Source organism: Oryx dammah, unplaced genomic scaffold (assembly GCF_014754425.2).
Source record: "Oryx dammah isolate SB20612 unplaced genomic scaffold, SCBI_Odam_1.1 HiC_scaffold_24, whole genome shotgun sequence".
Classification (NCBI taxonomy): domain Eukaryota; kingdom Metazoa; phylum Chordata; class Mammalia; order Artiodactyla; family Bovidae; genus Oryx; species Oryx dammah.
In genome coordinates, this window is record NW_024070208.1 from 28,709,064 (window position 1) to 28,726,019 (window position 16,956).

The 16,956-nt window shown below is 40.9% G+C and overlaps 2 protein-coding genes across 25 annotated transcripts in view; one reads left to right on the forward strand and one right to left on the reverse strand.

Moving 5' to 3' along the window:
* ZAR1L (zygote arrest 1 like) overlaps nucleotides 1-16,956 on the forward strand; it is a 90,837-nt gene that overhangs the window by 60,662 nt on the left and 13,219 nt on the right. For 8 of the 21 annotated variants that reach the window (XR_005725683.1, XR_005725677.1, XR_005725676.1 and 5 more), the window contains 4 exons: nucleotides 7,384-7,498; nucleotides 12,685-12,808; nucleotides 15,231-15,363; nucleotides 16,540-16,810. The gene's annotated coding sequence lies outside the window, so the exon portion shown is untranslated. The other 13 variants (XR_005725680.1, XR_005725681.1, XR_005725682.1 and 10 more) reach the window with 9 other exon arrangements.
* Nucleotides 1-16,956, reverse strand: part of FRY (FRY microtubule binding protein) — a 323,252-nt gene that overhangs the window by 1,493 nt on the left and 304,803 nt on the right. For 2 of the 4 annotated variants that reach the window (XM_040267099.1, XM_040267101.1), the window contains exons 57-62: nucleotides 14,685-14,834; nucleotides 13,169-13,267; nucleotides 11,288-11,371; nucleotides 4,845-4,862; nucleotides 2,666-2,776; nucleotides 1,099-1,301 (exon numbers count right to left, since the gene is read on the reverse strand). In XM_040267099.1, coding sequence (XP_040123033.1) covers nucleotides 1,099-1,301; nucleotides 2,666-2,776; nucleotides 4,845-4,862; nucleotides 11,288-11,371; nucleotides 13,169-13,267; nucleotides 14,685-14,834 — 665 coding nt within the window. The remainder of the gene's footprint in view (nucleotides 1-1,098; nucleotides 1,302-2,665; nucleotides 2,777-4,844; nucleotides 4,863-11,287; nucleotides 11,372-13,168; nucleotides 13,268-14,684; nucleotides 14,835-16,956) is intronic. The other 2 variants (XM_040267100.1, XM_040267103.1) reach the window with 1 other exon arrangement.

Genomic DNA, 16,956 nt, shown 5'->3' on the forward strand with positions numbered 1-16,956 from the left:
GAGACACTGTTATAAGATTGAGTTTTTTTTTAAATGGGCATTTACTTAGATTTAATTTTATTTTTTTAAATATAAATTTATTTAATTGGAGGCCAATTACTTTATAATATTGTATTGGTTTTGCCATACATTGACATGCATCTGCCACAGGTATACATATGTTCCCCATCCTGAACCTCCCTCCCACCTCCCTTTCCTTTATTAGTATAAGAAAACTACTTTCTGAATACAAAAGCTTTTATTGAGATAAAATTCACACACTATACAACTCAGCTATCCAAAATATAATTCTGTGGCTTTTGGGGGTAATCAGAATTGTGTAAACATCACTATAATCAGTTTTAGAATATTAATTATTATTGATTTTGATTAAAAAAACTAAAGTATAAAAATATCAGGAATAGGAGGATTTTCCTCACTGTCTAGTGGTTAAGACTCTTGAGCTTCCACTGCAGGGGGCCATAGGTTTGATTCCTGGTTGAGGAACTAAGATGTGGCCAAAAAAAAAAAAGCCAGAATGGAATCCATTTATTTGCTATAGCATTGTGGTTACAATGAATGTGACTATACTATCAAACTGTAGGGAGAAAGTCCCAAAAAGGATACATTCAAAAAATTAGTTTTAAAATTACTTTGGAGTATACTTTCAAGTGTTTAAACATTTTAGAGATGACAGATAACCAGAACCAACACTCACATTTCAGACAATAAGTTCTGAAACCTAATGTTTCTGTCGTGGTAATGGGATGGATCTGAGGAGAATTTATATAAACATCTCAATGTTCCTTCCATAGTGATTTAGTCCCTAGCCCTGACAAAGTGACTGTTAGGCACACATTTCTTTTAACCATCTCTAACTAGTGGGCTTCCCAGATGGCACTAGTGGTAAAGAACCTGCCTGCCAATGCAGGAGACTTAAGAGATGCAGGTTTGATCCCTGGGTTGGGAAGATCCCCTGGAGGAGGGCATGGCAACCCACTCCAGTACGCTTGCCTGGGAAACCCCATGGACAGAGGAGCCTGGAAGGCTACAAGTTCATGGGGTCAAAGAGTCAGACATGATTTAGCAACGAAACAACAATACAAATAGTTGCGTTACCTGCATTCCCTTATTTGCCGTAAAGCCTTGCCAAGTTCGTTGTTCTTCAAGCACTCAAGCATGGACTGGATGGCTGCCTCAGTCGATGTGAAGGTTGGCTCGGACCACGCCCCCTCGACGTAAAGAGGGTCAGCTGCAATGGCTGCAGTGGCCTCCTTCAGGTTTTTCTTTAGGTCACTCAGTTCCCTGGACATATTTAGCAGCTGTTAAAATATATATATATTTTTTAGTGTATTTAGTTGCAGGCTGGATTTTACATCCCCAATTAAAATTGTATGATGTCTGGTTAAGCACAAGCTTAGTATCTCAGTAAACTAAAAACAGGACTGATAGAACTGTACTGCCTGATACATGTAGGGCTCTGGGGCTGTATGCATTGAATAATTGTATCAACAGCTGGTACACTCTCCTTGTATAAAAGATTGACTCCTCTTAATGTTTTCTATTTAAGTAGAAGGGAACACATAGAGGTAAAATGCACTAAGAGAACAGGTTGGGGAGCTGGGTAAAGCTGGGTTTAGATGCCACTTCTGCATTCTTGACTACTACATGGTCAAGCAGATAGACTCTTATGTGCCTTCAGTGCTGTGAGACTGAAGATGTTATCCACCTCACAGTTTATTTAAACAGTTGGGCACATAAGTGCCCAGTAAATGTAATCACGAACATGGACCTGTTTGAAGAATAAATTTTTATCCCTATCCCTATGCATTGGGAAAAGATGAAAGACATAATTTTAAGGGAGAGGAGGAAAAATTGCAATGTCACATTAGTATTCATCACAGAGGTAAGGATATTTTCCCTTAGATTCACTGGAACCAGAAGATCCTGGGTTATTAAGAAATAAACCATAAAGAGAACCTGTGTCACTTCTAGGGCCCCCAAAGTACTGTTGAAGATAGCTGTATTGCAATTTGACCCCAAGAGCATTTTAAAAAAGAACAGATGTGAAGTTAAAGGTTTTTTTCCGTTTCTAATGCAAACTGAGGATGCCTATTTTCTTTGGGAAGTTGATTTACCCAAAATCTTTGCCTTTCTTCATTCCCAACTTGCTCACTGAATAAGCTATAGAAGTGAAGCCCTCAAGGACAGTCTTCACGCAGATGCTGCTTAGACACGATGATACACTCCAGCCCCGGGCTCAAAATTAAATGAAGTTAATAAGCCTTTTATATAAGTTGTTAGACTGTCTTAGACACATAGTTTTTAAGCTTGAAAGTGAATTTCTTATTTCAAACCTAGGTAAGTTTTAAATACTGAAGGTGTGTGGATCTCTTTGCTAGGGTGAGCACCTCCCTCAGTGCTATGCCAAGCTGGCTCCCTGGGACCCTCAAGGCTGTCCTTGCATTTTGTGTCCAGGTAGGTCACTTGCCTCACCCTAGTCCTGGCACCACCAAAGGAGCATGGAAATAAATAGGAGACACTAGTGTTTTAAGACTTGTGCTTAAGTGAAATGATTATAAATGTTCAACTGATTTTATTATGCATAAACTGGTCGGGGGAGAACAAAGGAAAAGCAGTGCTGAGCTCATGGCAGGACCTGGGGTCGGGGGTTGGGGGGGCTCACCTCTGGCATAGAGCTGACTTCGTGCACCTGGCCGATGAGCTTACAGTAGGACTGAAAAAGCAGCAGCAGCTGGAAGTGTAGCTTATACAACCTCTGACACAGTTCCAGTTGCTAAAGAGAGAATTTATGTAGGAAGAAATAGTTATTAAGGATCATTCTTACATAGTAAGTGAAATCTTAGTGGAAACTAACATTTTTTCTTTTTAAAACAAGGAAGTGTAACTAGGTGTTACCATTCTAAATAACACAGAACAATAAAATCCAATCAATGAATATCAGTGAGGAATTCACAGTGTAATATAGAATAAAACAAATCCTGGAAAATTACTAAATTAGTAGCTATAAAGGGACTTGGTGAACTGCCACATTTCCATTATATTTGTCCATTAGATTTAATATCTACAAATTACAGCTGTGGTTGTGTTATAGCTGTGGTTGTGTTAATTTTTATAAGCTATATGTCTTTTAAACATTTTCTTTTTATTAAAAGTATATTTGAAAGGCACGACATTAAGTGGTTGTAGGTGTCAAAATTTATCAATTCAGGAGGCACTCGAGATTATTCCTTGTGACAATTCTGGCTGCCACTTAGGGTGCAGGCACGGATCTTAAGGTCTGTAAACAAAGGAAAAGTCATGTGATTGTCTAAGGTTCTGTGCCAGTTTTACTGACAAGGTTTCTAATCAGTGCTTAACAGATACTTGTTGAATCAGATATAAAAAGGGCCTAAAGTGCTTACAAAAAGGAGAAATGATGAAAAGCATGCAAAACTTTCTGTGGAAAGAATTTTTAAAAACTGTTCCTACGAAATGAACCTTAAGTCCTATAGACACCTCTAGAATTGAAAATGTTTTCATTATATAGTGTACATGTACTGTAAAGTAAGGATAAACCATGAGTAATTCCAACACCGATGATCATGACTACTGTTTGAGCCATATCTGCTTAATGGCCTCTAAACTTTGCCTGTTTAATCCCAAGAAAGGGTTAGCTCCTAAGTAGAGGACAGGATTCTGCCAGAGGAAAAGGACAGCCAGCCTTCACCAGATAGAACTGCATGGCACAGCAGTCACCAGTGAAAGTGGGTTAAATATGTGGCTTAAACCAACACTTCACCATTCAAATGTGATTAAGTAAGGATAAACAGGGCCTTTCTTTTAGTGTGTGTGTGAAAGTTGCTCAGTCATGTCCAACGCTTTGTGACCCCATGGACTGTAGCCCACCAGGCTCCTCTGTCTGTAGGGATTCTCCAGGCAAGAATACTGGAGTGGGGTGCCATGCCCTCCTCCAGGGGATCTTCCCAACCCGGGAACTGACCCAGGTCTCCCACCTTGCAGGTCGATTCTTTATCATCTGAGCCACCAGGGAAGCTTAATAAGACTAAAAAGAATGCAGAATTGAGAGCTGCTAAGGTGCTTAGGTGACAGCTAAGGTCACCTCAGCTGCTGAGGTGACTTTAAATTGTTTCCCCCAGATCACTTTAAGGAGAGAAATGACAAGAATTTAAATTGAGGTTTTTAGGAAGAATATTCCATTAATGGTATTATTAACATACGTTTGATCCTAATTTTTAAAAATGACTCCAGTTTGTGCTAAGACCATGCTGGATGGAGTGTTTCTTTCTCCTCTCTCCCTGGCCCTTAGGGCAGGGGGAAATTCTACTTAGATTTATGTGATCTCTCAGTGCTTATAACAAGCCTAAGTTTAAAGAAGTAGCTATACTCACTCGTTAATGCAAATTAGGTCTTTGGTTGTTTTAGTAACACATTTTATGATCATTTAAACTTTTGTTTGTGGAAACCTTTCAAAATCAGGTATTAAAGACAACTTCCAGAGACTCGCAGATAAAAAAGTATCATCTAAAAACAGAATGTTACCTTTCACAACTTAGGGTGAAACCCAGCTATGAAAACCCTGACTTTCCTAAGTGTCCAATAATGGTAGTTATTACTAAAAATACCCCACCTAGAGCATGAGAGTTCATAGCAACATAGGTTTCTCTTTTGGGAGGAAAGCAGCCTGGAATGCTAATAAAAACTACATGTCTTAGTCTACCAAATAAAAGAAAATGAAACAAAAAAGGGAAAAACATGCTAAGAGATATAATAGTCACAGTAAAAATAAGATTTGTTATGGGTCCATGCCTAAATGGACAAAGTATGAAAGAAAGTTAACTTACTGCAAGAGATTCCATTTGCTACACAGCAAGCAGGGCACAGGAAACAAAGGAAAGGAAAGAGAGTACAGGGTCAGTGTACTGCATGCAACAGAAAGCACGGCCCTCTTCAGGAGCAGAGCCGTCTAGCAGTATTAGCATCGCTCGCCCCACTGTGATAAATGCTTGCAAATGTACCCATTCAACATGCACAGCAGTCCAGTTTAAGACAAGCTCTAATGGGAAACGTGTCATTGGAAAACATAATTTGTGATCCTTTAGATTCTCTGATTAGTTGCTTTAGATTCTGTTGGTCTTGGAGACCATACGTGAAAACTTGTATTGCTTGAAGATTTTAGTGTTTAAATGTGAATAACATGTAAATGTAGTAAAACTGTGAGGATGCCATTGGATTAATTTGAAAGAACTACCACCCCAAACAGTCACTGCTAAATGTTAGTTAAGGCAGAGTAATGTGCTTGGCTCCGAATCTACTGAACTATGACTGTCTAATTAGCATATAATTAACAATCTAAGTGGCATTTTCTTTAGTCATATTGCTTTCCACATTGAGAATATCTGACAGGAGTGAGTGAAAGTTGCTCAGTTGTGTCCGACTCTTTGTGACCCCATGGACAATAAAGTCCATGGAATTCTCCAGGCTAGAATACTGGAGTGGGTAGCCTTTCCTTTCTCCAGGGGATCGTCTCAACCCAGGGATTGAACCCAGGTCTCCCGCATTGGAGGCTGATTCTTTACCAACTGAGCTACAAGGGAAGCCCTCTGACAGCAGAGCTAGATATTATTTCAAAGGATTGAATGTTGTCTTTATCCTCCCAAACAAGTATGAGCTATGACAAGTAACCTTGCATTTTATTTTTTATAATTTTTCCCCCAGTAGTGAATTTCTAAAAGCCTTCTAGAACCAACCATTAGTCTAAAAGAATATAAATTTGTACCTGGGGCATGTTCAACTACAGCTATCATATTTTTGGTGTCACCATATTTTAATCATAGACTTGTTAGGGAAGGTTTCTGTATGTGGTAAGAGATTACCACAGCCTGATAGAACATTTAAAAAAAAAAAATCTACTTGGCCATTTCTAACTATGGGTCAATACATCTGTTTCTGGGTTTTCAAAATATTTAAGGATCTTCTATTTCTAATCACCGATAACAAAAACCACTTATTTTAAAACTCTTTCCAAAAAAACCTAAATTATCAGTTTAATATGTTGTACTTAACATAAGGTACAGTATACAAAAAATAAAACTATCAAATTATTATTAATAAAACTATCAAATTTAAAGCATCATCAGTACCAACTGCCTTACCCCCTGCCTTCTAAGGTTCTCTTCTTGTCTAGTAATTGCTAGTAATACCGTGTGGGTCTGACACATTGATGACTGCTGTATCAAGTTTACTGAGTAGTTTTTTTGACCCTGGCTGTAAATACCTTTTAAAGCTTTAAGCCTGTGATACGGATTATACAACCCAAATTATTTACTATTTTCAAGGAAACTTTATAATCATTATGCTAGACATTTTTATAACCAAACCTTACATACTACTGAAAAACAGAGTCACACAAGAAAGGATTACAGGGCTAGTCTTAAATCTACATGTACAGAGTCTCCACTATGAAGACTTTTTAGAAAACATCAAATTTGATTGAAACGTTAGTAAGCACCTTAGCATGTAACTGCTTCTGTCATGGAATTTACTTTCCAGAAGCATGGAAAGAAGCAAGTACTGAGCAATTACAGAGTCTTATGTGAAGAAACTGCTGTCTTTTTACTGGTTTCCAAAACAAGGTTGTAATCCCAGAAGGTTGTCAGATCAGCTAAAGGAAAATCTTCTCTGTTCAATGAAGGCCAACGAGACTTTCTGACTCCAGCCTTGTGCTAAGGAATTTCATTGTCAACAAATTCCTCCTACCTGGCACTCAGGGACAAAATTGTGTTTCTTGGGAGCTGGCCAACTTGAGGAACACCAGTTCTCAGAATCCTTCTTACACACTCCTTTTTAGGTAGGCTAGTCCAAGCTATATTGATATTTACTATCTCAAAAATCCTTTCCTTGGCCTCAGGCTGGGACTGAGTTTGCATTTAGAGCTTCAGAAAGATAGTGAAAAATGCCTTTCAAGGAAAATGTTAAGCTTTTTCCCCACCCTGTGCTAATATTTTCTGGTATCCAGGTTGTAAAAATAATCCCTTGAGAAATCTTTACAGATGTATTTATTTTTGGTGATTAAAGATTCTTTTGAAAATGTGGAAATGTCACTTTTATTTGGTCACAAGGATTTTCTTTAAGCCCTGTTCCTGTACACCTGATATGGCTTGATTTATTGAACTGGACTTAGAGGTATGTTTTCTCAAAATGAGAACAAAAATTAAGTCAAGATATTAAGAACCCATCATAGACAAGGTAGCTTTAAAGCCTGGACATCAGCGGTAGCACAGCTATTCTTGTTTCTCTGTACTCTGCTCTGAAAGGAGTGCTTTGCTTATGACAGCTAGTTAGGTGAAAAATCTAAGAATTTTTCTTCTTTTTGGCATGCAGGATCTTAGTTCCCCGGCCAGGGAGCAAATCTGCCCTTCCCTGCATTGGAAGTGTGGAGTCTTAACCACTGAACCACAAGGAACGTCCCCCTTAGAAATTTTCGACATGTCAGAAGGTAAGTCACAGTATTACTGTTAAGATATGGAGCTATGGTTTTCACCATGTCTAATCTCTGAAAGTCACTGGTTTAAACTAAACTCGATGGAATTTGGACAATCTAGCCGAGTGTTGACGCTTTCCTACTTTGGTGCTGCATGTGTCGCTTCAGTTGTGTCTGACTCTGTGACCCTAGGAGTCCCTAGGCTCCTCTACCCCTGGGATTCTCCAGGCAGGAGTGCTGGACTGGGTTGCCAATGCCTTCCTTCAAGGGATTTTCCCGTGCCAGGGATCGAACCTGTGTCTTTTATGTCTCCAGCATTGACAGGCAGGTTCTTCACCACTAGCACCACCTGGGAAGCCCACTCTGTGTTACACATATGCTTGTAACCTCCTGAGCAGGTAGAAACAATATGTTCTCACCATTGCTAATATCACTTGGCTCTGGCACATTGACGACTGTTGTATTACATTTATTGAGTAGTTCTTTTGGACATTTGTCATGAATATCTTCCAAAATTTGGAAGATAAATATGTTTTAGTCTCTAATATAGATTGCACAGCTTGAAGTATTTACTTTTCAAGAAAACTTCCACTTCAGGAGGCATTTCCTTAGTCATTCTAGAAAAGAGATTCCTTATAGAGAACGACTGACTATCTGAAGTTTAATGGGTTACAGTTTAGCTGGAGAAACATCTTGTCTTGTTCAACATTTAGCTTGTTGTTCAATCTGTAGAACAGAGGTTGCAGGCTTCTCCCATTCATGGATTAGGCAGGGATAGGAAACATACAACCAAGAGGGTTAGTATCCAAGAAGATTCTAAGTAATAAGATAAAATGTAGTGGGGCTAAATGGAAATTATTGTACTTGAGTCCATAGAGTCGAGTGTTCAAGTAGTGCTCAGAAATGGCTGTGAAATTCCACGTCCATCAGCTAAAATCACTTATAGTAGATGAAGCGATGACCTCTGCAGCTTTCCCAGGGCCAGCTCTGCAGAACCAGGAGGTGAGCTGTGCTAATTCACTGAAGGCTTGAGGCTGTGGCCTGGAGATCCCAGAGCTGCGATGCTTTACCCTGACCTATGTTTCTATGAACTTCAACTCCCCAGAAGCCACTCCACAGTGAATTCCACGGGCAACGGAGAGGTCAGTGTTGGCTTTTAAGTCATGTAGAGATGTGTCTGTCTTCAGGATGTGCACAGGTGGAGAAGACACTGGTAAAGCCATGTCTGGGACTCACATGCCCGCCTTGTTTTACATCATATTCACTGTGTGCTGTGCCTCATTCTAGAACTGGTATTGTAGTCACCCAGTAGCCTAAAGTATTAACTAATCACGCCTGCCTTAAAAAAACAAAAAACAACTTCTGTTCCAAAATCCTTCTCGCATATTAGAAGCACTTTTCTCAGGAGCGTGGTTTGTTCTGTTTTGTACACGCACTGGGAATCTCCAAGGTTCCTTCCAGGAGGGAGCCCAACACGGGGGCCCTTGCGTCTTAGTACAGAGAGATGGTTCTCACAGCAGCAAAGAGGAACACTGGCGTTTTTCTTGAAAGGCACAACTCTTTCTACTTGGCATTCACTTCCCCATTTTGGGGCCTTAGGTACAGAGGCACATGTTCCTATCATAAAGAAAACAACATCGTGATGGTTGGCTCTCACCTGCAGGGTCAGGAACTCACTGCACAAGGATGGTGGAGAGCCACCCAGCTCAAGGTGGCTGCCACTTTAGGAAGGCAGGCCTGGTATTGCTAGCTTTTTTTTTTGCAATTTTAAGAGATGCCAGAAATGCTATTTTGAGGGTATGTGTGAACAATTTCAAATTTAAAATGTTGAGTCAATTAAAAAACTTGTACAAGCTGAATAAAACATGTCTGTGAATTGGTTATAGCTTATAGGCTACCTAAGTGTAAACTTTCCTCATGAATTTGATGTCACAACTTTACATTGAGAATAGACAAAAAATCAGAAAATATTCAACATCTAGAAAACAATTATATTCTCTTCCACAAATTCCACAGTAATTTCTCACTTATGTCACCTGTTAAAAATGACTAGAAATTAACTACTGGCATTATGGGGCAAGCCTTGGGGTCAGGAGACTTTCACATGCCTGACTGTACGTGGTCATCATCTCTGGCCAACTGACCTCTCTAACTGCTCAAGAGTTTGCTAGGTTTAGTAAGGTAAGCACTAAACCTTCCACAAAGTCCACACTTCTCTGAAATAGAAAATACATGTGGAGTAATTTCTGGCATGTTGACTTTGCAATTTATATCCAGATATAATTTTATTTCCCCCAGATATAGATTCTTCAAGTGAAAGCTTACTTCCTAATCCCTGCTTCCATCTGTCCTCATGCAAAGAGTGCTCAGAATAATGTGCACCATCAAACTATTCCAGAAGACAGAGAATCTGACTTAAAAAAGAGAGCTGGAGTAAATCACTGGAGGATAAGCGGTGCTCTGAGGTCAAACACTTGGGTTTTTCTTTGGAATGGAAGCCAAATAAATGGTAGCTCTAATTAGAAAAATAATCTCCCACCAAATCTGGACATAAGATCAATATTTAAATGGAGCGACACCATCATTTCTCCACAAGGCCCACCTTGAAGGTGATTTCTCATCCTTTGAAGGCCCCACACTCTGACATGCTTTTCTCGATGTGATAGTGTAATTACAAGCAGACATCTCTGCCTTGACCAGTAAGTAGCCTCCTAACCTGTCTTCCCAAATCCTCACTTGCTCACTAGGTCTATTTCCACAGGAGTGTGGGAGAGCCCCAATCTAATCACAACCTCCTGTTAACAACTTTTAATTGGTTCCCACTGATGTCAGGATAGGCACCCAAGCCCTGCATGGTCTGGCTTCTGCGACTTTTCTCCTGGTCACTTCCTACCTGCCCTGCCACACAGGCTCCCTTCAGTCCTCGCAAAGGGTCATTTTCCCTGCCACTAAGGGGCCTTCGCAGGCTCGCCAGGCCCCTGCCTTCCACCCTGCACCCCGGGCACACTGCAGCTCAGAGCTGAGATCTCTGCCTGAATGGCACCTCTGTGGAGAAGCCTTCCCGGAACCGCCCTCTTGTTAGGCCAGGTTCTCTGCTATATCCTTTCATAGCTCACTGTTCCCACCTTTCCTTAATGGCACTTGTCACAGTTTACACACATATGACTGTTAACGTCCATCTCCCTGAATAGATCAGAAGCTCTACCCAGGCAGAATTCACTCTTTTACCCACCATGGGGGCCACTCGGCAGTAACTATAGAATGAGTGAGTTCACGCTTTTCTGCCGAGTTTCCTTTACAAGGTGGCACACATTTATAAGCTAGCTGGACTGAGGTGTGTACTTAAAGCAGTTCTAAATGAGAAGAAAAATCTGAGTGATTGCTGAAAGGTCAACAGAGACTTTCTTCACTGAAAGAACTAAGTGGTTCAGTGAAGAATTAATGATTTTTTTCCCCTCTTTTTAAAATTTTTAATTGAAAGATAATTGCCCTATGACATTGCTTTTATATTCTGAATGAAGAACAGTTTTATTAGGAAAATGGTTAGTATAGTTAGTGTCCAGCAGAAAGGTTATTTTTATACTTCTGCTTTTCCAAAAAGAAGACCCTCCCCCAGCAATCCCATCAACACACCATCATGCTTGGCTCTAATGTCATTCTTGCTTACTGTACAGGTCTCGTGTGAATATATGGGATGATGCTTCCTCCCTCTTCCTTTTTCAAGTTCCATGCTTCTTGGGTATATCAAAACCAACATACAAAGTCAGAGCACAGAACAGATAAACTCTAACAGGTGTTTATTACCTTTTCCTCTGAGTCCCCTGGTTGACAGGTAATTACTCCATCTCTTGATCCTCCTGCAAATGTCGCCTTACAATTTGCAAGCCACTGTTGTCAGAAAGAGAGAGACATAGGTAAATTCAGTGCTGTCTTAAGAATCTGTTTATCATCAATTCCGTCAGGGAAAATATAATAGATTAAGTTTCTAATCACAGTAAGATAAAATTTTGCTGCAACGACCATTTGAAAAGTTTTTGGTTAAAGATTAACAATTTAAAATTAAAATACCTGTTTATATGGGTTCAGCAATGGCCATTTTAAAATTTAAACATTTATCATGTTATTGTTGTGATGTATCTACCCTGAAAAATAATGTCACTAGACCACTCCAAATGTTTGTATAAATTAAATAAATCCACATACAATTAGAAACCTTTCATATGACTGAGATTAGGAGACAAGGCTGGTACATCTTCCCAGGCTGGGCCAGCCTGGGCCATGCAGCCTGACTCTGTTATGTTGAGGCGGCTTCTATGGGGCAGGTCTGTTTAACTGTAAGAAAGACCTTACAATAATAGCCTAGCTATTTAAAGATTCTGCCAGCTTAACTATCTAGTATAGTAACTAGTATAGACGTGAAAGGAACCTTTGGGTAGAAAACAGTAAGCCCTGAAGAGCTGAAACTCACACTTGACATCAAAAGACTGGCTTGTTCACCAAGCAGAATTAAAGGATTACTTTTATTAACTGATGCCCGAGAAGCTGGAAAACAGTGACAGTGAGAGAGCCACAGAAATAGAAGACAAAGGGAATTGCTGCAGTAGAATGTCAGAACTCTCTCTTTGACAGTCATGGAAATATAACAAGAAACAAAAACCCAGTAACTTAAGAATGAATGTCTTCTGTGTATGAGATACTTGTGCAGGGTAGTTTACATACGCTATTTCTATTTCAAAGGCAATAGTGAGTTGGAGTTAACAGCATGAACCTTTGAATCCCACAGACCTGGGTTTAAATAACCACTTTTGTACCTCCTAGCTAATGAGAAGAGTAATAGCAACTCCCAGGGTAGTTGCAAGCATTACATGATTTGAGAGAGATAACTCTTACCAGGTTATTGGATATATAAAAAGGACTCAGGAAAATGACAGCTGCTGTGACTATTATAGCGTATCACTGTCTTATAGATGATGAATCTGAGATGACAGGAGGTTAAGTAACTTATCCAGGGTTACTAACCCTTAAGAAACTGAGCTGCAGTTTGAGTTCAAAGTCCATCTGACTTCAAAATCCACGATCTTTTTATAGTGCCTGGTCTACGATGGGAAGTGCTCCCTGGAAATTACACGCAAGTTTTTGTTGGAAATCAGGAGGTCTGCATGGATGGTTTCTGAGTCACTTCTGTCTGTAACATTTTACAGTTTACATCTTTGAAGGAAGGAGGAAGAAAAGAGCAGGAGCTGAGGCCAAGAGAAACCATGGTGATGGGGAGAGACAGCTACTGAGAGTGGTGGAGAGAGATGAGATCCATCTCAACAGTTTTGGGTGAGGCGAACACTGGAAGGATGCAATTAACAATTTTATTAATAAATTTCTGAGAAAAGAGAGGTTATAACTTCGATAAAGTGATACATTAAACAGATACCCACTTTCCCCAATTTCTTGGTTAGAAAAATTATAGGGCTAAAATTGAAAGCTGAAAAATTTCTCTTTTGTAGGTATCATTTTCATATAATCCATACTATTGATAGTTCTACCACCATTAAGTTGGAAGACTAGATAAGTCTGTCTTCTCCCAAAAGGGGCCTCTCTTGTGTTATTCACATCCCCTCCCAAGAGCTCATGGTGGTTGGGTTCATTTGGTGTTAATGAAACTTATATGCTAACAGAGACACAGACGCTTACTGAGAGAGTGGCCTCTTTCCTGTTGTTGTAGGTATCCAAATATTCTTGCAGTTCTAAAACACTGAACTTGAGCTTGTCCAGAAGTCCACAAGAAAGGAGCTAATAAAGACAGGAAAATAATTTGTATTAAAATAACTTCCAGAGAGACACCTAGACAAAGGCATGGCTACACAGAGAGAAAAGAGAAGTATATTTAGATGTAATATAGAGTGTGTCAGGGGTAGCATCTGTTTTAACAACCTGTACAGTTTGTAATTTTGCTCCACTCTCAGAAGCAACTGCACTTGAATATGACTTGCTAATTTAAATTTCCTGTGAAGATACCCATTTTCCCCGTATCAGTTTAGACAGACAGATCTTAACAAGCATTCTACAGAAGCCTGCATTAAGAACTGGCATCCATTTTATGCATGGACTCCAGTGTCTTCATCCAGTAACACTACAGGAAATGTGAAGACAGACCTCCAACTAGGTCTTTGTATTTAATTTGCATTTTAAATCATTTAAGATGGAAAGATTTCTCATATCGTATTCTTTGCTGCAAGACGGCCAACCACTAATCAAGTTCCTGGAAAGACCGACTCTTCAGAGACTTTCAGAAGTAAAGCACATCTTCACTGTCTCTGCTGCTGCTGCTGCTACTAAGTCGCGTCAGTCGTGTCCAACTCTGTGCGACCCCACAGACAGAAGCCCACCAGGCTCCTCTGTCCCTGGGATTCTCCAGGCAAGAACACTGGAGTGGGTTGCCATTTCCTTTTCCAATGCATGAAAGTGAAAAGTGAAAGTGAAGTCGCTCAGTTGTGTCTGACTCTTAGCGACCCCATGGACCGTAGCCTACGAGGCTCCTCTGTCCATGGGATTTCCCAGGCAAGAGTTACTGGAGTGGGGTGCCATCGCTCTAAACCCTAGTAAGTACTGAGCAGATGAAACGGTTCTGTGATATGCATGGGGGATAGAAAGAGGTGCCCCTCTCCCCTACGGAGAGCTTGCCAGTCTTGGAAGGTTAGCATTGTGTTTATATAGTCACGATTCAGCAGTCAGCCAGCAACTATTTTAATTATCCTTCAAAGTCATCATCTGCAGTGGGGCTGGACGAATCCAGCAAGAGGGCAGGTGGTCTCTTGGAAGAAGAGAAAGTGATGACATGGTGCCTCTGGGGATCCATCTGGCTGGCTGACCTGGCATCATGGGGACTGGCTAGGGCTGCTCTGAGAGGTTAGCTCACCATGTTCACAGCCTTTAGGGTCATCAGAGAGAAGCACCATGGACACAGAGGGAGCACAGGGCTGGGGAGGGGGGGTCTCTCCGTGATCTCCTACAGTGACGGCCTCGGCTGGCCACGCACAGCCATTCCTGTGTAGACCCAGGCCTCTGGGGCTCCCATCACCACACAGCGCTGCTCACAAACACCAGAAGTGTCTTTCCAACAAACTGCAATTGCACACGTGCCCCCCTAAAGTTCTACACTGTCAGCTGGGCAGGGCGTTGACCACAGGAGTAGGCCTGGGATACTCACGGTCTCGGCATCCACGAAGAGCGTGGGGCACTCGGAGCAGGAGGTGAGCATCTGGGAAGAGCTGACAAACTTGGATCCAATGCCCCGGAGATTATCACCAAGGTAACTGGCTGCGTCACAGGTTAGGAAGCAGAACCTTTTCTGAATATTCTGCAAGGCAACATAATTACTGTTCGTAAAGGCCATGTTTTAACTTAGGCACTAGAAAAAAACTTCTTAGGAAATTATCGAAAATTCTTAGGAAAATATCAAATCAGCACAAGTCCTGCATGTAGTGGCAGGCGTGTGTGTGTGATAGGAACAGAGTGAGTGTCTTAAGTGAATAATCACCCAGTGTGGACAAAGTTTCATCCTAAAATGTCATTTCCCAATGTGTGGATGCCCATGTATCTTTTAAGTAAGTGCTGCTTTGCCTTTTTGCTAATGGCCAGTGCCAGCCAGAATCTTTTGCCTAGTGTGTTTGTCAGATGAGTAAGTTCTGAGATTACTTCAGTGTGGCTGAGAGGAAAAAGGTCATGAGATACGACTCCTTTCTATCATTCCCAGAACACAGCTCCCAGAGACAGGAGGACTAAAATGGAGCCACAAAGTCTCTGAAGAAAGAAAGAAGGTATATTCTGTGTGGGACCTGTCTCTCTGAGAGCTTTGCACATGTCACCTCATCAGTGCTCACAACCAGGTAAAGAACCTGAGGTTAAGAGAGGTCAGAGGACTCAAGATCATGCAAACAGGAAGTGATGGAGTAAGGGTTCTAAGTTCACATCCCTTCCATAAGTGATAATGCTTTGTAAACGTTACTATTCCTCCTATACTGCCTGAAGAAAAACCATAATTAGGAAGAATCTGACTTGCGGGGCCTGTGTCAGTGACAACATGAGAACACTTTTAGCCCCAACTTCCAACTCAAAATATCTTTTAACAAAAAGAACAAAATATTTAACAAAAAACTAATTCCAGATCTAGGCATTGGCTTTCCCCAAAGAGATTTCATACCTTTTGAGTTGGAGAATCTAATCCATGAGAAATCCTCTCTGCTCTGCTATGGGGTGCTTAGCAGGTCCCCCAAACAGCAGCAGGCTCTTGGTTCCTTATCAGTTATACTAGAAAAAAATGCCAACTGTGCTGCATATTATTTTTATTTAATATATCTGAGGGTCTTGACATAATGCATAACATTATGTCTTATGGTGGTGGTAGTTTTGTGTGCAATTTAAAATAATTGACACTACTGCAGCTGAGAGGAGAAGGAAATGTCATGTATCACCAAGCTATTAACAGATGACTGGCAGAGTGAGGAGGAGGAGCCAGGTCCTCCAAGAAGTTGCGTTCTTCTCCCTCACCCAAGGATATGGTGAGACCTGGATTTACATTTTATTGGACTGAGAGGCTAGGAACTTCAGAGCCACCTATGACTTCCATATAAAAACAGCTTGTGATTTGGTGACATTGTGCACACAAATGACAATATTCTAACCCAGGAGCACAGGAAGGAAATAGACTGACGGAGACACTTGGAAAGCCATCCCTGCTGGACCATTAGAAACCATTTCCTTGTTTTTAAAAGCAAAGTATTTTTGCAGTTAACCTCTTCTCTACTCCGTCCAGAATCCACCAAATACAGGGAAACGTGGTGTCCAGACCCACAGGGAAATATTGGGAAACTAAGTAAACAGCCCCAGTAAGGATGTGATGAAAGAACAGTAGACTGTGTGTCTGACATGTGTTTCATTTCCAGCATATTGGAACAGTGATTTTGCTCTCAATCACAGAGCATTTGATGGTAGCTGAGAAAGTTCTTAAAGAAAAATGTAATAGTAAAAAAAAATAGAAACAATTTGTATTATTATTATTGCAGATAAATGTCTTAGGAATTGATCCAGTCAACTGATAAAAAAAAATCCAAACTCCAGTGTTCCCAGTACCCAGCCCCATGTACCAGCTCACATGACAACCTGTTGCTGTACTGGCATTAAGTGGAAACTATACATTTGAGATGTACATTAAAAAATTTTTTTCCTACTGCATTTACTGAGCACCTGTTGTGTGTGAGCCACTGTGCCAGCCACTGGAATCAAAGCAAGACACTGCTACCTGCCCTCCCCTGCAGGAGACAGACACCTAAACAGGTAATTCCCAACAGAGTGTGGCAGATGCCTGGGATCCCAGGTCGGGGGTGCAAGGGGAGAAAGAGCTAAAGGAAGGCCTCATTCATGGAAGTGCCACCCCATCAGGGATCTGTGTGCATTGGGAGCACAGCTGAGGGAAAACAGGA